Here is a 21130-nt window from a genome sequence, read left to right as displayed (position 1 = left end):
GTAATGAGTGCTATCGACAGGGGATGTCAATTTGATTCCAGAAGGCTTTCGACACTGTTCCTCACAGGTGTCTTCTAACCAAACTGCACGCCTATGGAATATCGCCTCAGTTGTTGGCTGGATTCATGTTTTCCTGTAGAATGGTCACAGTTCGTAGTAATAGACGTAAAGTCATCGAGTAAAACAGAAATAATATTCGGCGTTCCCCAAGGAAGTGTTATAGACCCTCTATTGTTGCCGGCCGCTGTCGCTGAGCAGTTCTAGGTGCTTCAATCCGGAACTGCACTGCTGCTACGGTCGCAGGTTTGAATCCTGCCTTGGGCATGGATGTGTGTGATGTTCTTAGGTTAGTTAGGTTTAAGTAGTTCTAAGTCAAGGGGACTGATGACCTCAGATGTTAAGTCCCATAGTCCTTAGAGCCGTTTGAACCATTTTTGAACCTCTGTTGTTCCTGATCTATATTAACAAAATAGGAGACAATCTCAGTAGCTGTCTTAGTTTGTTTGTAAATGTTGCTATCATTTACCGTCTTGTAAAGTCATCAAATGACCAAAACAAATTGCAAAATGATTTAGATAAGATATCTGTATGGTGTGAAAAGTGACAATTGACCCTGAATAAAGAAACGTGTGTAGTTATCAGTACTAAAAGAAATCTGCTGAATTTCGATTATGCGATAGGTCACACAAATCTGAAGGCTGTAAATTCAACTAAATACTTAGGGATTACAATTACAAATACCCTAAATTGGAACAATCACATAAATAATGTTGTGGGTAGAGCCAACCAGAGACTGCGATTCATTGGCAGAACACTTAGAAAGTGCAACAGGTCTACTAAAGAGACTGCTTACACCATACTTGTCTCCCCTATTCTCGAGTATTGCTGTGTGGTGTGGGATCCACATCAGATGGGACAGATTAATGACATCGAAAAAGTACAAAGGAGGGCAACTCATTTTATATTATCGCGAAGTAGGGGAGATAGTGGCACAGACGTGATATGTGAATTGGAGTGGCAAGTAGGGGAGATAGTGGCACAGATGTGATATGTGAATTGGAGTGGCAATCATTAAAACAAAGGCGTTCTTCATTGCGATGGGATCTTCTCATGAAATTTCAATCACCAGTTTTCTCTTCTGATTGCGAAAACATTCTGTTCGCACCCACTTGCATAGGGAGAAATGATCATCACAATATAATAAGAGAAACCAGGGCTCGCACAGGAAAAATTAAGTGCTCGTTTTTCCTGTGCACCGTATAAGAGTGGAACAGTAGAGAGACAACTTGAAGGTGGTTCATTGAACCCTCTGCCAGGCACTTTATTGTGAATAACACAGTAGTCATGTAGATGAACTTAAAATACCACCCACTTGACTCCACACAACCTCTGATACCCATGTAGTTGCTTCCTGTGTTTAGTGGTCCTCTGACCTATGAAGCAGGACCCAATACCTCACCACTCTATAGTATGAGTCAAGGAATCTGTAGCCTACATGGTTGCAGGACTGTCTAAGCCTCTGATTCAGACCTTTCACTTGGCCAACTGTTAAGTAAATGCAATCTAAGACAAAATATATGATGCACCACAAGGGAATTAGCTGAATGGGACAGAAACAAGAAGATGTGAAGCACATGTACAGACAAAAAAAGATTACAGTTTCAGAAAAATTTGATCATTTTTTTCAAGAGAAAGAGCTTCACAAATTGAGCAGGTCAATAACGCATTCATCCATCTTTGGCCCTCATATAAGCATTTACTCAGCTTGGCACTAATTGATAGAGTTGTTGGATTCCCTTCTGAAGTATTTAATGCCAAAGTCTGTCCAATTGGCATGTCAAATTGTCAAAATCCCATGCTGATTAGAGGGCCCTGCCCATAATGCTCCAAATGTCCTCAGTTGGGGAATGATCTCTTGCCTTGTGTGGGTGGGCATTAACTTGCTGAAATGTAATCCCAGGATGGCTTGGCATGAGGGACGCAGAATATTGTTGAAGGACCACTGTGCTGTAAGGGTGCCGTGGATGACTACCAAAAGGGTCCTGCTATGAAAAGAATGGCATCCCAGACCTCACTCATGGTATTTGGTTCATATGGCAGGCAACAGTAGGTTGGTAGCCCACCGCCATCCAGGACATCTCCATGCTTGGTGGTCATAAGGCTCAGTTCAAAGGGGGACTCATCACTGAAGACAACTCTACTCCAGTCAAGGAGATTCCAGGCCGAAGATGTAACTGGAGATGCCCCGGACAGTGGTGGGATACCAACCTGACTTTTGGCCACCATACAGCCCAACGACCAAGAGTGAAGGTCTGGGGTGCCATTTCTTTGCATAGTATGATCCTTTTGATTGACATCCATAAGGCCCTTATAGCGTAGCAGTAGATGAGGATTCACTACACCTTGTTTTGATACCTTTCATGCAAGCCATCCTATTCTTACACCACAACGAGGTAATGCCAACCCACACATGGCAAGAGTCATCTGACATGCTCTGCATTCCTGAATGCCTTTGTTCACTATGTAATTTATAAAACATAATATGTGACTGAATGAATGAATGAGCAGAAAATAACCTCATATAGACTTTGCTTAATTGTCTAGGATACACAGGGGGTTCTGCATTTTGGTGCAAAGATCTTCCAGAAATTAATTACATGTAACAGTTTTAAGAGCTTCTAGCAAAGCAAAAAAATCAGTTTGGATAAATCTCTGACCGCTCCTCCTCTTACACTATTCAGTTGCTGTTCTTATTTAATATTTCAGACTAAGCATATGATGTACACTTATACAGGTAACTACTAGCTGTCTGTATATTGACATTTTAACTGAAGAATTAGAAATGAAAAAAATTTCTGTGAGATGGGTGCCACGACTCTTGATGCTGGATCAAAAACACATGAGAATGGACATATCGGAACAATGTTTGGCCCGTTTTAGGAGAAATGAACAAGATTTTTTGTGCCAGTTTGTGACCACAGATGAAACTTGGGTGCACTACTATACCCCAGAGACAGAACAACAGTCAGAGCAATGGAAACATGCTGATTCTCTGCCACCAAAGAAAGCAAAGACAATTCCTTCGGCGGGAAGGGTCATGGCATCAGTGTTCTGGGATGTGAAGGGGATTCTGTTTGTAGCTTATCTCCCCACTGGGCAAACAATTCCTGGAGAATACTATGCTAACCCCATGGACAAATTGCAACAAAAGACATGTGAAAAAAGACCAGGTTAGCAAGGAAAAAAGTCATCTTCCATCAAGACAATGTGCACCCGCACACATCTGCCATTGCCATGACAAAATTACACCCAATATGGCTCCGTCAGACTTCCATCTCTTCCCAAAACTGAAACTTTTTCTTGGTGGATGAAAATTCACTTCAAACGAAGAATTGATAGCCAGAGTTGACAACTATTCTGCAGGCCTGGAAGAAACTCATTATCAAAATGGGATCAAGGCACTGGAACATTGTTGAACCAACTGCATTAATCTACAGGGAGACTATGTTGAAAAATGAAAAAAGTTTCAGTGATGTAAGTACTTTTTTTCTGTTCCATTCTGAGAACTTTTCAAACCACCCTCGTATGCTATTGCTGTGTGTTTGTGTGGATTGGTTTCAAAACTAGTGTCATCTTAAAAAGAAATAATTCTTCTTGTTGTATATTGGTCACAGTCATTTACATATGTGAGAAACAGTAGCAGACCTAAGATTGAGCCTTGTGGAAGCCTTTAAGTGATTTCTGTCCAACTTCCCTGCTTAGTTGAATTATTAAGTACAACTTCCTGAAACCCTTTGGTTACATGAAACATTTTCTATCAGCTGGCTACACAAAAAATTCCACAAAACCTCAGTTTTTCTAGGAGGATATTGTTGTTCACATACTCAAGTAATCTGTTAACAAGTTTTTTTTACAAAAACAGTATTAACCATTCAGTACACCACTTCAGAGAAAATTAGAAACAATGAATAAACAGAACATAAAATATGCTATATGCACTTAAGTTACTGCTTACAGGGCTTTCACTGCTGCTGATGATGATATTTAGTTTATGGGGTGCTCAACTGCATGGCTATCAGTGCCTGTATGAATGCTCAATGTTTTCACTGTCCAGTCTCACCACTTTCCTAAATGATGATGAAATGATGAGGACAACACAAACATCCAGTCCCCAGGCAGAGGAAATCCCCAACCCAGCCGGGAATCAAACCCAGGACCCCATCATCCAGAGGCAGCGTCTGCCCCTGGTAACTGAGTGGGTCAGTGCGATGGAACGTTATTTCTAATAGTCCAGGTTCAATTCCTGGCTGGGTCAGAGATTTTCTCCACTCAGGGACTGGATGTTGTGTTGTACTTATCATCATCATTTCATCCCCATCAACACGCAAGTCGCCGAAGTGGTGTCAACTCGAAAGACTTGCACCAGTCACACGGTCTACCTGACTGGAGACCCTAGCCACACCACATACATCCAGAGGCAGCAACACTAACCACTAGATCACAAGCAGCAGACTTCAGTTCTGATTGTGATATGTACTGTACACAGATCTTGCAGCTCGTGGCCACCAGCAGCAGCTACTAGTTGTGACTCGTCCTCTGTAGAAATCATATAGTTGTGGTGCCTCTCACACACCCTCTCAGCTTGGTGCCTCAAGCAGCAGCTTGTGTTGCTTGGACCGTAATACAGTCCTGACCACATATATTCATTGACCATTTATCCATTTTCACTTTTTCCAGCGTGTACATTAATATTAATATTTATAGTCCAGTGTGGTTTTAAATGGTTAGAAAGTGTTTTGAAATAAGAAATTTGTCGATAATCTTGCACTAGTTTTGCAGTTATCTGCATTATCATAAGAGTCTCTTAGCACTGTTATGGTGATAAAAGACAGATGCAGATACAGCACAGATGATTAAGAAGATACCTCAATCCTCAGATGATGTGGTTTTCACACACTATGTGATCAAAAGTATCCAGATACTTCTAAAAACATATGTTTTCCATATTAGGTGCATTGTGCTGCCAGGTACTCCATATCAGTGACCTCAGTAGTCATTGGAAATCGTGAGAGAGCAGAATGGGGCACTCTGCAGAACACATGGACTTTGAATGTGGTTAGGTGTCACTTGTGTCATACATCTGTACACGAGATTTCCACACTCCTAGACATCCCCAGCTCCACTGTTTCTGATGTGATAGTGAAGTGGAAAGGTGTAGGAACACGTGCAGCACAATAGTGTACAGCCCAACCTCGTCTGTTGACTGACAGAGACTGCTGACAGTTGAAGAGGGTCGTAATGTGTTGTAGGCAGACATCTATCCAGAACATCCCACAGGAATTCCAAACTGCATCAGAATCCACTGCAAGTATTATGACAGTTATGTGGGAGGTGAGAAAACTTGGATTTCATGGTTGAGCGGCTGCTCATAAGCCACAAATCGCACCGGTAAATGCTAAACGACACCTCGCTTAGTGTAAGGAGTGTAAACATTGTACGATGAATCAGTGGAAAAATGTTGTGAAGAGTGACAAATCACGGTACGCAATGTGGCAACCTGATGGCAGGTATGGGTATGGTGAATGCCCTGTGAACATCATCTGCTAGTGTGTGTAGTGCCAACAGTAAAATTCGGAGGTGGTGGTGTTATGGTATGGTCATGTTCTTCATGGAGGGGGCTTGCATCCCTTGTTGTTTTGCATGCCATTATCACAGCACAGGCCTACACTGATGTTTTACGTACCTTCTTGCTTCCCACTGTTGAAAAACAATTTGGGGATGGCAACTGCGTCTTTCAATACGATCGAGCACCTGTTCACATTGCACAGTGTGTGGCAGAGTGGTTACATGACAATAACATCCCTGTAATGGACTGGCCTGCACAGAGTCCTAACCTGAATCCCATAGAACACCTTTTGGACTTTTGGGACGCCGACTACATGCCAGGCCTCACCGACCGACATTGATACGTCTCCTCAGTGCAGCACTCCTTCAAGAATGGGCTGCCATTCCCCAAGAAACCTTCCAGCAGCTGATTGAATGTATGCCTGTGAGAGTGGAAGCTGTCATGTAGGCTAAGGGTGGGCCAAAACCATATGAATTCCAGCATTACCAATGGAGGGCACCATGAACTTGTAAGTCATTTTCAGCCATGTGTCTGGATACTTTTGATCACTTAGTGTATGTAGATTTAAAATATTTTTTTTATATTTGTTCCAGTTACAGACATTAATACTTTACACCATGTTATTAATTTCAGTCTATGATGACCATCTTCTGACCTACAGAACAATAAACCAGAGTTATTTTTCTCTACAGAGTGCTTCCAGATTGTGAAGTAAGGCACTTAGAAATTGGTTTTTGCATAAATGACACTTTCTCATAGCTGAGGACAAATAATTTTGTCCTCAAATCAAGCCAACATATTTAAATATGATACAGTCAAGATAATAATCTAAATAAGCTTTGTTGTTTAATGATAATTCCAAGTACAGACCGAGCGAGGTGGCGCAGTGGTTAGCACACTGGACTCGCATTCGGGAGGACGACGGTTCAATCCCGTCTCCGGCCATCCTGATTTAGGTTTTCCGTGATTTCCCTAAATCGCTTCAGGCAAATGCCGGAATGGTTCCTTTGAAAGGGCACGGCCGATTTCCTTCATCATCCTTCCCTCACCCCGAGCTTGCGCTCCGTCTCTAATGACCTCGTTGTCGACGGGACGTTAAACACTAATCTCCTCCTCCTCCTCCAAGTACAGCATACCATATTCTAACAGACTTGCAGATGATATATATCTTAACAGTCAGACATGCAGCAGCAACTGAAACACCTACAGTACCGTGCAACAAGTGCTACCACAAAACATTCAGTTTAAACAAATTGTGCATTAGCCATTTATGAAGTAAATAAGTATTGAAAACCTTTTCAGTAATAGTCAGTAATACTTTCTACAGGTGTGGTCACCAGAATGCTAGCATATCATTATGTGAAAGTTATGAATTAACCATGAAAGGAAACATCAAGGATGAAATTTTGGAGAGAATAGAAATTTGTTTGAAATTTTTTTGTGGTGACATAATTAGAAATTGGAAAATACCTGCTATAGCAAAGATCATGATATACAAGCCCATTAAAAGAATGGGACCAGAAAGACTTCTAAGAAGAGCTCTAAAATGAACAGAATCTTGAGAAAGGCCAATTAGAAGACTATGGACAAGATAGAGAGACTAGGTGAAGCATGATGTGAACTGAAGGAGATTGCAGTGGGAGGAGATGCTAACTGATAGTGTGTGGGAGAAAAGATAAGCTTTGAAGAGGCTCTGTGAATGACTTGCATTAGCCAAAATGTTTCTGGAAGAAGAACAAGATAGGATGAGGGAGACTGTATTTGACAAAATATTGCAATGGTTAGTCAACTAAAACCAGCATGAAATAACAATTTTAGAACAACATGAAGACAATTTCAAAAAAGGATTTGTTTAACACACTGTAGAAGTAAGTCTAAAAAGTGGAGCTTTGGCAAATGTATATGATTAAAATTAACATCTTGCCTTTAAGCCTGTGACATGAATATTCTTTTCATATCCTTGTGAAAAAAAATTTCCTTTGCTTTACACACACCATTGAGTGAATGGTGGTGAAATGCTACCATCTGCTGGATTAATCTGAGTGCTTCTTAATGCTACTAAGTACTGTATACTCTTTGTGGACAGTATTGAGTGAAACTGAGCAATGTGGTGGCTGCTGAGGCAAGGCACTGGACATATCTGGACATGTATTTGGGAGGACAGTAGTTCAAATCCTCAACTGGCCATCCAGATTTACGTCATCCATAATTTCCCTAAATTAATGGGAAAGAAGGAAAATGTTGAGATGGTTCCTTTTAAAAGAACACAGTCAGTGTCTTTCCTCATACTTCCTCCAAAACAAGCTTGTGCCCTGTCTCTAATGACCTCATCATCAACAGGACATTAAAGCCTAGTCTTCCTTTCTCTTTTATTACTGAATGTAGACATGCTAGCAATCCTGCCTACAGGTCACCATTATAAGGGGATATTTTATGGTGAAAAGGGGGCAGAACTGAACTTTTTGGTTCACTTATACTTGTGCTGTTATCATGTTATCTGGGTGCAGAATATTTGATCAAGACAGAGAACAGTCACAGATGTCAAGCAAATATCTTCCAAAGCCCTACATAGTGATCACCATCTTTTAGTGGTAAGAAGCAGAGAGATTATAGTGGGCTGAAAGACAGGAAAGAAGGATAAGAGTGTGGGAGTTAAAAAAAGAGAAATGCAGAGCAAATAAAAATTTCAAAAAATATTAAAGAGCAATGTAACATGGGATGAAAAGCAGTCAGTAGAGAAGAAACGGGCAAGGTTTGAAATAATGAAGTGGAAGGACCAGGCAGTGTAAAGAAACATCCTGGTGGAATGATCCAGAGTGAGGTTGCAAAGAAAACCAAAGCATTCCATATATGTGTCAAGACAGAAAAGAAGCAGGAAAGCAATACACTGAGTAGAAGAAGGCAGCTAAGAGATTGGTAGCAGGGGAGAAGAAGAAATGGATGGGAGAGTGGGAAAAATGATGGAAGAGAAAAGTGGATGGAATACCAAGGTCTGTGGAAAGAGTAACATATTGCCAATTTTTAGCAAGGGTTTGTTGGAAACTATGCCAACATTATAATTTGATGTTTTGCACTGCCAAAGTATTTGAGAAGATACTGGAAAAAGGAGTGTGGGAGATACTAGGAGGAGTTCTGAGACAAGAACAATATGGGTTAAGACCAGGGAACATCAATAACAGATGTAATGTTTTTTTTTTTTTATGTAAGGCAGCTCAATGAGAGAGACTATGATATGGTAAGGACTTAGTAATCATGTTCCTGACATGGAGAAGGCATATGATAGTGTGAAAAGAAACAATGTCTTCAAAGCCCTTTGGAAAAGTGGAATTGGAAAGCTACTGTGAGAAGAGTAAAGGAAACGTATAAAGGAAGCAATGACTTGCACTATCCCCACCACTTTTCATCACCATTACAGATGAGATGATGGCAGGAGTGGTAGTGTGAACAGGGTATGGAAATAATGAAAGCAGTGGTGTGTGGAGACAATACTGTGGTCTTTGGGAATGGAGAAGAGGAGGTACAAGAAAAGCTAAATGTATGATGGGACAGCATTGATTGAAACTTAATGCAAAAAAGTGTGAAGTAATGGTGACAACAAGAAATAAGATAAGAGTAACGATGGATAAAGTACTAGAGGGCAAGCAGTAAGGAAAGTGGAAAATTTCAAGTACCTGAGAAGCAAACAGAAGACAGCCGGAGGATATTAGTGAAAGGGAAAGACGACAGCATTGATTCCTGCAGAATGTAAGAAGCCTGGTATGGAGCAAGGATGACCACCCAAAAGCAAGCAATTGTTATGCTGAGCATATTATGCTCCAATAACGACATATTCAGCAGAAACGTGCGTAATGAAGAAAAGGTATGCAGCATACAGGCTCATGAGATAAAATTTCAAAGCATCTGACTAAGACTTACTAGAATGGATACAGTAAGTAATGAGAGGGCAAGAGAAATAGTGAAAGAGAAGCCCATGTAAGAGACTGTAGAGAAGCAAGACCAAGGTGGTATGGGCATGTTAAAAGATTGGGGGTTGATAGGCTACTGAGACAAGCTCATGAAATGATGACAGGAGGCAAGAGACATAGAGGAAGACTGAGAGACAAGATGTTCAAGTGAAGATACTTATGAAGAAGAGAGGAGAAGACTGGGACAGAGTGGAGAAAGAAATGTGGTGGTAGGGCATGAAGAGATGGAGAAACCTATTTTTCAAACAGCCCCAGCCAGGGTCTGGAAACTGTACAAGGAGGAGGAGGAGGAGGAGGAGAAGAAGAAGAAGAAGAAGAAGAAGAAGAAGAAGACAATGATGGTGGTTTGATTTTTAGATTAGATTAGATTTACTTTCATTCCAATTGATCCGTAGTGAGGAGGTCCTCCAGGATGTGGAACATGTCAGAAAAACAACAATACATGACAAATATTTAAACTAAAACAAATAAGCTAATGTACCATTCCACAGGTCCCAAGTGGAATGATCGTCATTTTTTAATGAACACTAAGAGTCATTTTACAAATACTATTGCACTGAATTTAAAATAAAAAAGTTTTATATTTATTTATAAGGTAAGAAACATGTAATACAACTACTGTAATACTTATTTACAATGAACACATTACTGCACTGAAATGGTGCAGAAGTTAGATTATACTTACACACACGCACACACACACACACACACACACACACACACACACACACACACACACACACAAATTTTCAGTGAACACATTACTGCACTGAAATTGTGCAGAAGTTATGTTGTACTTATATACAAATCAGTTGGTTTTCCTCAGAAATTCATCAATGGAGTAGAAGGAGTTGGCCACCAATAAATCCTTTAGGCTTCTCTTAAACTGAATTTCATTGGTTGTTAAGCTTTTTATGGCTGCTGGCAAGTTATTGAAAATGTGTGTTCCTGAATAATGCACACCTTTTTGTACAAGACTAAGTGACTTTAAATCCTTGTGAAGATTATTCTTATTTCTAGTATTGATTCCATGAATTGAGCTGTTGGTTTGAAAAAGTGATATATTTTTAATGACAAATTTCATTAAGGAATAAATATATTGGGAAGCTGTAGTTAGTATCCCTAGTTCCCTAAACAGGCTTCTGCAGGATGTTCTTGAGTTCACACCACATATAATTCTTACTGCACGTTTTTGTGCCCGGAAAACTTTAGCTTGGCTTGATGAATTACCCCTGGTGATGATGATGATGATGATGATGATGAAATAAAATAAAAGTTCAGCACACATGAGTCTTTAATTTTCTTAATATATTCATAGGAACTGTGCCAAACAAATATAAATTGCAATGCAATAGTTCTACTGTGATTCACAAGCTGCAACTGACTGATTTGGTCTAACACTGTCCCTTGTATAGAATTTTGACAACATGCACCTTTTACAATAGTGTTGTAACAATGACCCTTCGTAATATACAATGGATAAAAACTTGTTCAAATAGATTTATATATGACAACATACTCAGCAGGAAGTAAAAATATATTTTAAACAAATCGTCATGTAAAACTCAGTATCTTGCAGAACAAGTCTTTTTAACGATTACTACTGAAACATAAAAATTTCATCAGAAAGAAATGGGCATTTTATCTCCAGCAATAGTAGCAACTCTAATGCTAAAGTTTTATCATTTAATACAAGAAACACCATTCCAATGTGTACTGAAGATTTGTAAATTAAAAATTGTTTGCATTATGAACAATGAATTATCCTCTTCAGTTAATTTAATTTGTGCACTGATTATTATTTCTCATGCCGTTATACAGTGATTAGTACAAATTGAATATTCAGACATAACCATACATTTATGTTTGCATAAAGCAATTATTGTGTATCATGTGTTCTGTAATCAGTTGTATTATGCAGTTCAACAGGCAAAATCTGGTCTCTCGTATTATACTTGGTATTCATGTCAAATAGAATTAGTTACACAGTACAGAAATAGCTTGTACCATTTTTGGAAGACAACACTTCAGGTAAAAATTGTAGCTAAAGTTGTTAATTTGTAAACATGAGGCCAAAATAATTGGTTTCCTGGCCAGATTCTTTTGAATGGATGTGAAGTAAACAGTGAAAAGAAGTCATACATATTAACTTTGTGATATGTCAGTATTAGAAATGTTTGTCTTCATAATAATATGAAAGAATGTAATGCTGAGGCTGTAGTACTGCCACTTTTACACTACATTGATGGACAGTGGAAGTGGAGTGGGACGACAATCTCTTTCAGCTAAAGTGTTAGTTGTGATTGGTCAGTTAGACTTCATAAGTATAAACATGTAATTTTATTCATTTCTCCCAACAGTATGTTCGTTGTTATTGTCATTTTCAAACAAATTGTAAAGGATTCCACTCCGGTTATAAGGCCCCTGATCACGAATCTGCCATGCATGTGAATCATTGCCACTACATAGTAACAGACCTCACATGATTAAAATAACAAGTTATGTTAAAAAAATAAGGGCTGTTTGCCTACATTTAAATGTAGGCAGCTCAGAAGAAAGTTACATAAATTCGGCAGCATCTACTGATAAATTATAAGTCTGCAGAAATCATTGTTTTGATATAGTTCGTTTGACTACAAGTGAAAGCAAGGAACAATGGCTAAAAGATCATACTTCTCACCAGTTGCAAAGTGTGGCTGTAATTCATTTATTGTGAGCCAAAGGATCTACAGCTGGTCATCTTCACCAAGAATTGTTCATAGGGACTTTAGATTTGGGGTGAAAATCATCAACACAAAGGCATTTTTTATTGTGGCGGGATTTTTCTCACAAAATTTTAGCCACCAAATTTCTCTTCTGAATATGAAAATATTTTGTTGATGCTGACCTACATAGAGAGAAGCAATTATCATAATAAAATAAGGGAAATCAGAGCTCACAAAGAAATATATAAGTGTTTGTTTTCTCCTCACTCTGTTTGAGAGTGGAATAATAGAGAATTAGTGTGAAGGTGGTTCAATGAATCTTCTACCAGGCACTTCAGTGTGATTTGCAGAGTAGCCATGTAGATTTGATTGTAAGCTACATATGTTACCTCATGCTCAGACCTTTGCGTAACAATAGTGGCATATTGTCAAAAGAGAGTAAATATTCTGGGTTTCCTATGGACACAGGTCTGTTGCAGTACAGATAACAGATGCATCACACTGTGCAATTGAAATTACACAGCAACTGGAAACATACCCTGAAGCTGAAGGATGTGGAACAGTATGATACTTGGCAAAACATCTAAATTGCACACAGATTCTCCATAATATTTTGGTGGTATATGGACCAAATGCAATGTTGCGTGCAGCCAATTGACCAAGGTTGCACAGGTGTGGGTGATGCTGATTAGGAAGTCCAGATCTTGCACCATGCAATTTACAACTTTTCAGCAAGCTGAAAGAACAGCAGGAGGGAGAGACATTTTCCGATGATGAGTATGTTCCCACAATGATTCTCAAATTGTTTTGTGACCAAGGAACAGATTGACGAGTAACTGAATGAATGGTAGAATGTTCCAGTCAGTGTTTACAGATACTTGGTGACCGTGTTGAAAGTAGTGTCAATTATCTGCATCACTTTGAAGTATAGTGCACATTCGAGAAAAGTTACTTGGTATGCCATATTAAAATGTAACTTACTTTATGAAGTCTGCTTGTACTTGGTTTCTGGGTCTACAGTAGTGAGTGAAGGAAAGACTAGACAGTGGAATCAAGACTTTAAAAATAGCTGTAAAAATGTGCACAATGAAGAGCAAAGTGGGAGGCATAGTATGCAGACCCCTAAAATTACGCAACAAGTGGACTGATTAATTTTACTCATGTTGGATGCACCACTATTTATATGGATGTATCACAAATGGCTCAGATACCAAAAATTGTGTGAAACATGGGTACTGGTAATGCCCCCTGACTAACCAAGGAGGTCAGCATTCTTGATGGAAACGTCTTAACCTGTGACCCTTTAGTCATGAGCTTGTATCCAGCAACTATTAACCCTTGAGTAGGTGCGCCTACATATAAAGTGTGCCAGCCACAAATAACAATGAAACTTCCTGGCAGATTAAAACTGTGTGCCCGACCAAGACTCGAACTCGGGACCTTTGCGTTTCGCAGGCAAGTGCTCTACCATCTGAGCTACCGAAGTACGACTCACACTCGGTCCTCACAGCTTTACTTCTGCCAGTATCTCGTCTCCTACCTTCCAAACTTTACAGAAGCTCTCCTGCGAACATTGTCTTGTACCATTCCATCGTTTTTTAAAAATTTGCAAGCCCATACATATTCCGTCATTATTGCTTCAGCTAACATAGTGCTATGTTGCGATGTCATACATCCAAGTGAGCAGCAGTAATATAAAATAAACAGCAAGCTAGCTGAGAAAAAATTTGCGATCCATGCAAGAAAATGACCGAGATCCTGAGTTGGCAGTATAATCCCCCAGTGACACAGTTATCTGAGAGGTAATTAGCATTTGAATAAGCAGTTGGCTAGGATCTGATGCAACTGCACTGTTTAATGCATAGAGTGGGACATTACTGTGGGGTAACACTTTTACATGGCAACAGAGTGATGTAATGAAAGTTTATTTTATTATTGTTTAATTAAACAGTGGTTTAGCTCACATAATGTAAGTTTCTTTTGTCATTGTTTGATTAAAATAAGGTTAAACTGTGATATGCATTTATTTTGGCAACATAAAGACAGCTGTTCTTTACATTTTTACAAAGTGTGCCACACGCCCACTGATGTTATAAAAAATGGCGCATCAACTTGAGGGTTAACAGAAGTGGAATCAACTTGTGAATAATTTAACCAAAAGCTCAGTTCCGCTTCCTTTGTCCTCAGAAATCTCTCTCACTATTTTGAACTACAGGCAAGATTGCTAGCATACTTTGCACACTTTCACTCAGTTCTGTCCTTTGACCGTTAAAGTGAAAATAGTACACACTCTACAGAAGTATACGTCAAGAATATTGTGTAAAAGTGATAATTGAACATTTTTCAGAAGCGCTTTCAGGGACTGAGGGATCCTTACACTTACATGCTAATATGTATGCCCCCTGAAGGTATTTGTAGTTAAAGGCTTGCTTACATCATGACACTAGGTTGTGAAATTGATTTCATGAATCTGAACTGTAGACACTTTGACACAAGTGTGCAGAGTTTCATCATTTTGTGAGTAACACTTTGATTTCAGACATGGTTCTATCTGAAATCAAAGTTTTGGCAGCCGCACGAATACTGGTTGACTTAAATCATCTCTGCAAGAAATTGCTACATAATAAAAGAAATAAGAGATGTGTTCAGCTTCAAGATTGGATAAAGAAAAGATGCCAGATCAGTTGCTCAATAGATTTCCTGAAAGAGTTGTTGTGGTATACCCAAGAAGTTTTTTCAGCTATATGAGGATGTTGCAAGAACAATTGAAATTTCATCCTAAAACAGTTGATGTTGCAATAAGGAAGGAAGATGCAGTAATGCTTAAAGCACTGTTACCATAACTGAAACTGCTGCTTGTTTTTATAATCCACACAGTTAAAATATGCAGCACAGATACCCAAGAAGTGAACAACTTGCTCCATTCCTCACTTCATATTTAAGTTTATTTATATGCTACTGACATAACATCTTACCTCAAAATACATTCAAATACTAGTTTCTGGCCTTCAAAGTTGGAACAAACTGAAACTGTTAAGTTGTTTCAACAATGACTTGCACATCCCCCCCACACACACACACATAACTAGCTGTTTTTCTCCTACCATAGGTCTATAAAGTAACTACCACAATTATCAGTGGCTCAATAGCATAGTTTCATGCAACCTTGTGTTGTCGTCAAGCTAGGCTTATTAATGACAAGAGTGAATTAATGATGGACTCTGCAATTCACAACCACAATACTGTAAGTAGAAATAATTCCCAAACAGACTACCAGACCCCTCTTTAGTATTCAAAGCGGAGTTTTATATTTTGGTGCAAAATCTATGACAAGTTGCCAATAGATATCAGACACAAAATTCAAAATATTTAAAAACAAAATAGATGAATACCTCATTAGCCACTCTTATAATTAACAGAATTTTTGGCCACAAGAATGTAACTTCTGTGTAACTCTAATATTTGTATTAGATAGGTCCTGACTTTACCAATACATAGAAACCTCATAGTGGCCTGCATAAAGTAAAATAAATGCTTTGAAGTAGTAGGTGAAAACAACAGCTGAGAAATATAGGAGGAGGAACCATCTAACCCCCCCCCCCCCCCCCCAAAAAAAAGTAGCCGTTTTCCTCCTATTGTACATCTATGAAGTAATTACCACAATTATGAGTTTGATTAAATTAGTGCTAGTCATTGTCTGTCATTAGTGTACTACACAGAAGTAGCCAGTAGTGGTTGCTTCTGTCTGTTCATGTATCGCTTGACTCTTTCCACATCCACGGAGGTTCTCTGTCATGAAGGAATTTATAGAATACAATGTATGATTGAATGAATAAACCTCTTCTTGCACTTGAAACAATGGCTGGCAGACAATGGTTTGAAGATAATGAGGAATTTAATGCCCATGTTGTCACTTTTTCTTGCTTTTTCAAATATCCCTCATAATACTTAAATACCACAAAAAATTCAAATATAAATGAAACTACACCCAGCAATGCTGAATGATATCAAATGTACATCAAACTCTAGACATTATTTAGTATTGTAATTAGTCAATATGTTCAGATATACCAATTAAATTAATATATAATCAGCTGCTCTACAATAATTTTAAATTATTTTATGTTGTTTTGCTTTGTAGGATCCAATGAATAGTTCGCATGGTGGTGTGCATAACTTGACTAATATGGGACGGACTCCTCCTGCATACTTTTCTAAGAATGAAGACACAGTATTCTATGACAAACCAGGTATACCCAGTGATAACTACAATATTACTGATCAGGTAAATGTATGAAATCTTTGAGCTTGTCTCTTTTGTATTACCATTTTGTAGTCCAATTTGTGCAGAACAATTTTTCCTAAACTTTATTTTCCTTGTGCATATGTTTTGATGTACAATAATTTGTTAGTTCATTATTTGCTAAACATTTCTCTCAGGTGACACTGAAACTGGCCACTTCTTAAAGTGATAGGAAGACTGGTAATAGGTCCCAGGCTTTTTAAATGAGGTTTCTTTTCTGAGTGATAAAGGGGAAAGAAATGAAAAACAAAGATATTTTGTACCATGCAGGTTATGATGTCAAAGAGGGGCACAAAAATTACAGAGATATATATGACGTGATATTATATGCTGATTTCTATTCCTATACTCTCATATTTCTAATACAGTTTCACCCCAAACATCACGCTTTTGTGTTCCTGCTGTCTCCAGAAAAATGGTTCAAATGGCTCTAAGCACTATGGGACTTAACATCTGAGGTCATCAGTCCCCTATACTTGGAACTACTTCAACCTAACTAACCTAAGGATATCACACACATCCATGCCCGAGGCAGGATTCGAACCTGCGACCGTAGCAGCAGCGCTGTTCTGGACTGAAGCGCCTAGAACCACTCGTCCACAGCAGCCGGCTGCTGTCTCCCATACCCTCCTTTACAGTATAAGTTATTCATTAATTTCTTATACTTACCTTTGGTTTTGGATAATTTAGCACCTCTTCCTTCATTGTTTTTCTTCATCCTTCTTTCTCACCTAAATTTTGTGCGGTTTATGTAGAGAAGCATTTTAATTGGAGTCCTTCCATTTTCTGAAGTGGTGGATATACAGTATTTTGTTTCTTTTCTCCTGAATGAAGTGCATTCCTGTTCTAAAAGCAATATTTTTTTAATGCTGTCACTTTAGTTAGAGTTGTACAAGTTCCATTAACATTATTTTCTAATACTTGCTTCTGTTAAGCATACTCACTGTGCCTGTTTTTATTACAGGGAACAAGAAGACAACCCTGCAAATCCAGTATAGACTCAAATGCAACATTAATGTCATCTTTTGAAGCCCGTGATAGCAAACTGATAGCAGCCTGTGAGCATTTTGAATTTTCTGATGGCTTCTACAGCATAATTGATCAGGTACCGTGAATTTTATCAATAATGCCATAGTTGATAAATGTTTCATAGAACTGGTGAGATACTGGTATACTGGTGCTACTGTGTCAGCTGTAGCATGAAGCAGCACTCTGAACTGTCATTTTATTTTATCTATTTAATCCATGTATAAAATAGGAAAGTATAGCTTATATTTGATTAAATCTTCTTGGTCTGCCACCCAGCTGGCTGTGTCAAAATTCCTCAATGTTTCAATGAGTTCCATTATCACCATCCTCTGGTGAAGTGTCAAGATGGAGCTGGTGTTCCATATAACACCTGAGTGGCAGCTGTCTGTCCTCACCCCTTCCCCCAAGTGCAGGGTCTGCCAACCGGAGGTAACAGCACATCACATTTCAACTCTTGGTATGTTCAGTCTTGCCCAGACGCACGAAGTGTCAACTGCTGAGTGCATTCTTGACATATAGCTTTTTTTCTTCATAATGCTTGTTTCCATGCCAAACTTAGCTGCCAGCATGAAGTGTCAACTGCTGAGTGCATTCTTGACACACAGATTTTTTTTCCTTTATAATGCTTGATTCCATGCCAAACTTAACGGCCATCCCTCATCCTTGTTTATGAGTTTGTCATGGAGAATTATCTTGATCAATTCTTTGATGATGCCCTCCCTAAAGTCACTAGCTGGGCACAACATTTTTGTTTTCTAAAATTCAAACATATGCTCCTGACAGAGGCTGTGTTCTGGTGCTGCTGATTTATCTTTATATCTCAGAAATACACATCTAATGTATTCCATGCCGCATTGCAAGATGCAGTGCTGTGTTTGATAGATATTAATATTGTTGAGCATATCTGGTATGCCTTGCAATGTGCTGTTCGGAAGAGATCTCCACCCCCTCATACAGATTAATGGACAGACCTGCAGGTTTCATTGTGTCAATTCCCTCCAGCACTACTGCAGACATTAGCTGGGTCCATGCCATGTCGTGTTGTGGCACTTCTGCATGCTCATGGAGGCCCTACACAATATTAGGCAGATGTACCAGTTTCTTTGGCTCTTCAGTGTATGTACTAACCTACTTCACATATGATTGGGAGTTCTATGGACAAATCAATGGAGCAGTGATGGGCTCACCATTTTCCCTCAGCTCTTTGAGAAAATGGCACTAAAAATTACACAGCTCAAACATAAACACTTCTTCCATTACATGGATGACACCTTTGTTGTGTGAAAACATGGCAGAGACACTCTGAATGAGGTCCTGGTCCACCTGAACAGCACCTATCAAATAATACGGTTCACTATGGAGCCAGAATAGGATGACTTCCAGTTTTGAACACTCTAATAAGAAGAAAATCAGAGGGTACAGCAGAACATGCTGTCTACAGAAAGGAGACCCATACATATCTGTACCTCCCCACAACAAGCTCTCATTGTATGGTACAGTGGTACACATTTCTAACAACTCTAGCCCACAGGGCACATGCCATTTGTGACAAAGACAGCAACAGCTTAGAGATGTATTTCACCAAAATGGGTGTAGCAAAACACAAATCAGATTGTATTGAAGAAAATGAATGATACAGCCTTTTGTAAAGGTGAAGTAGAGAAAATGGAAGAGAAATTCACTTTTATCCCCTATAGTGGGTCTCCCTCAGCCAAAATTGTGTGAACTCTCAGAAAGAAACAAAGTAAAACTGCAAATATCTGGTATACATAGCATCTCTTGCAAGTGTGGCCACCAGAACATTGGGCAAACACAGCACTATGTCTTGCAATTCTGCATTGATCACATTAGATCCAAATGTTTGAGGCATAAAGATAAATCAGCAGTGCCAGAGCACAGCTTCAATGAGAGACATATATTCAAGTTTGAGAGAACTAGGAATGTTGTGCCTAGCTAGTGGCTTAGGGAGAACACCATCAAAGAATCAGTTGAGATACGACACCATGACACTCTCATCAATAGGGGCGAGAACTACCAGCTATGTTAAGCATGGAATCCAGCACTAGCAGCTATGAGCCAAGAATGCATCCAGCAGTTGACACTTAGTGAGTCTGAGCAAGATTAAATGCACTGACAGTCGAAAGGCAGCCGGCTTTACCCACCACAGATCATAGGTCCCTGTGCCTGTGGGAAGGCTGCAAAGAGACATTCCATATATACACTCTGGTGTATATATGGGATGCTCACTCCATCTTGACACTTTGCCAGAAAATGATGAGATTGTAACTCATGGAAATGTTGTAGAATTACATTGCAGCCACCTGGTCGGAGAATATCTCCTCAGTTGTACATGCCAGGCAAATCTAAATTCACATATACAGAGTATTTATTGTTGTGAATGATTTCAGTTGTGGAAATGGAATAACTAGTTTATAGATCCCTATGCTTGCTATGAATTAGACCTAACATCACGAGGAAATAGGAAATTTTAAATTTATGTCCAATTCATAAAACGCAAAAGGAACAAATTACATGTATAAATGACACTAAGGTCTCACCCAAAATGACTAATAAAAATGGTTCCTTCACCTTGTACAGAACATGAAGTGCTTGTATCAAAAATTTTGACTGTAACCAATAAGAATGAAATGATCAATAAAGTTCTTGGATGATGTAAACTCGACAACAGAATTTAATACTCAACTTTTGGATCTTAATATCTGCTTTGCTGCTGATGTCCTGTTGTCCGTAACATGTTGCTGTAAGAAACTATACCAGTCTTGCCACATTGTGGAAAGCATCAGTGAAAGTTCAGAAGTTGCAAATAATTCTTTTATTACTGGGTAGGTGGTGTGTAGTGATGGACAATTAGCATTACAAACTGACTATATCTTGACTCTCTGAAAACTGGCTATGATCTGCATAATTACAGTGCTGTTGCACATCTATTTATACTTTTACTATCAACCAACAGTATTGTTTAAGATGCAAATTTACAAAATTACAGTAGGAAATTAATGCACAGAGATGAAATGTGGACAGTGTAATTCAGGTGTATTGTTTCCTGATGAGTATGTATAGGTAGTTGGTGGAATAAACAATCTAGAAGCATGAGACGCAATAATACCTATTTCTTTAATTTATACACAGAATTTAAATTCTGTTGTTTTCCTAACATATCTGGGAGTTTCAAAATAAATATGCTTTCATCTAATAGTAGCTACATAGTTCAAAATTATTGCTAGGGCTGAAATTTCTCCTTAGTTACAAACTTCTGTGTGCTGCTACCAGTGCATGCAAGTGTTAGTGCACTGAGTGTGTGTGGTGTCACTGTGTGTGTGTGTTTGAATCGGACGTCAACTGTATCAGTGGGGGGGGGGGGGGGGGGGGGGGGGGTCACTGGAGGCCACCTGTGAGTGATGTGCATGCGGCGTAGTCTCTGCCGTGCTGTCTGCCAGCTACTGGTGCATATACATGTGTGGAGCAGAGCTGACTTACCCTC

General features: G+C 39.1%; 1 protein-coding gene across 3 annotated transcripts in view; it reads left to right on the top strand.

Annotated features, from left to right (window-relative positions):
- Positions 1–21130, top strand: part of LOC126457288 (organic cation transporter protein-like) — a 312321-nt gene that overhangs the window by 183868 nt on the left and 107323 nt on the right. For all 3 annotated transcript variants that reach the window (XM_050093458.1, XM_050093459.1, XM_050093460.1), the window contains 2 exons: positions 16438–16581; positions 17564–17704. In XM_050093458.1, coding sequence (XP_049949415.1) covers positions 16438–16581; positions 17564–17704 — 285 coding nt within the window. The remainder of the gene's footprint in view (positions 1–16437; positions 16582–17563; positions 17705–21130) is intronic.

Source organism: Schistocerca serialis, chromosome 2, assembly GCF_023864345.2.
Source record: "Schistocerca serialis cubense isolate TAMUIC-IGC-003099 chromosome 2, iqSchSeri2.2, whole genome shotgun sequence".
In the NCBI taxonomy this organism is placed as follows: Eukaryota; Metazoa; Arthropoda; class Insecta; order Orthoptera; family Acrididae; genus Schistocerca; species Schistocerca serialis.
The sequence above is the reverse complement of the archived record's forward strand: the minus strand, read 5'-3'. Positions and strand labels throughout refer to the sequence as shown.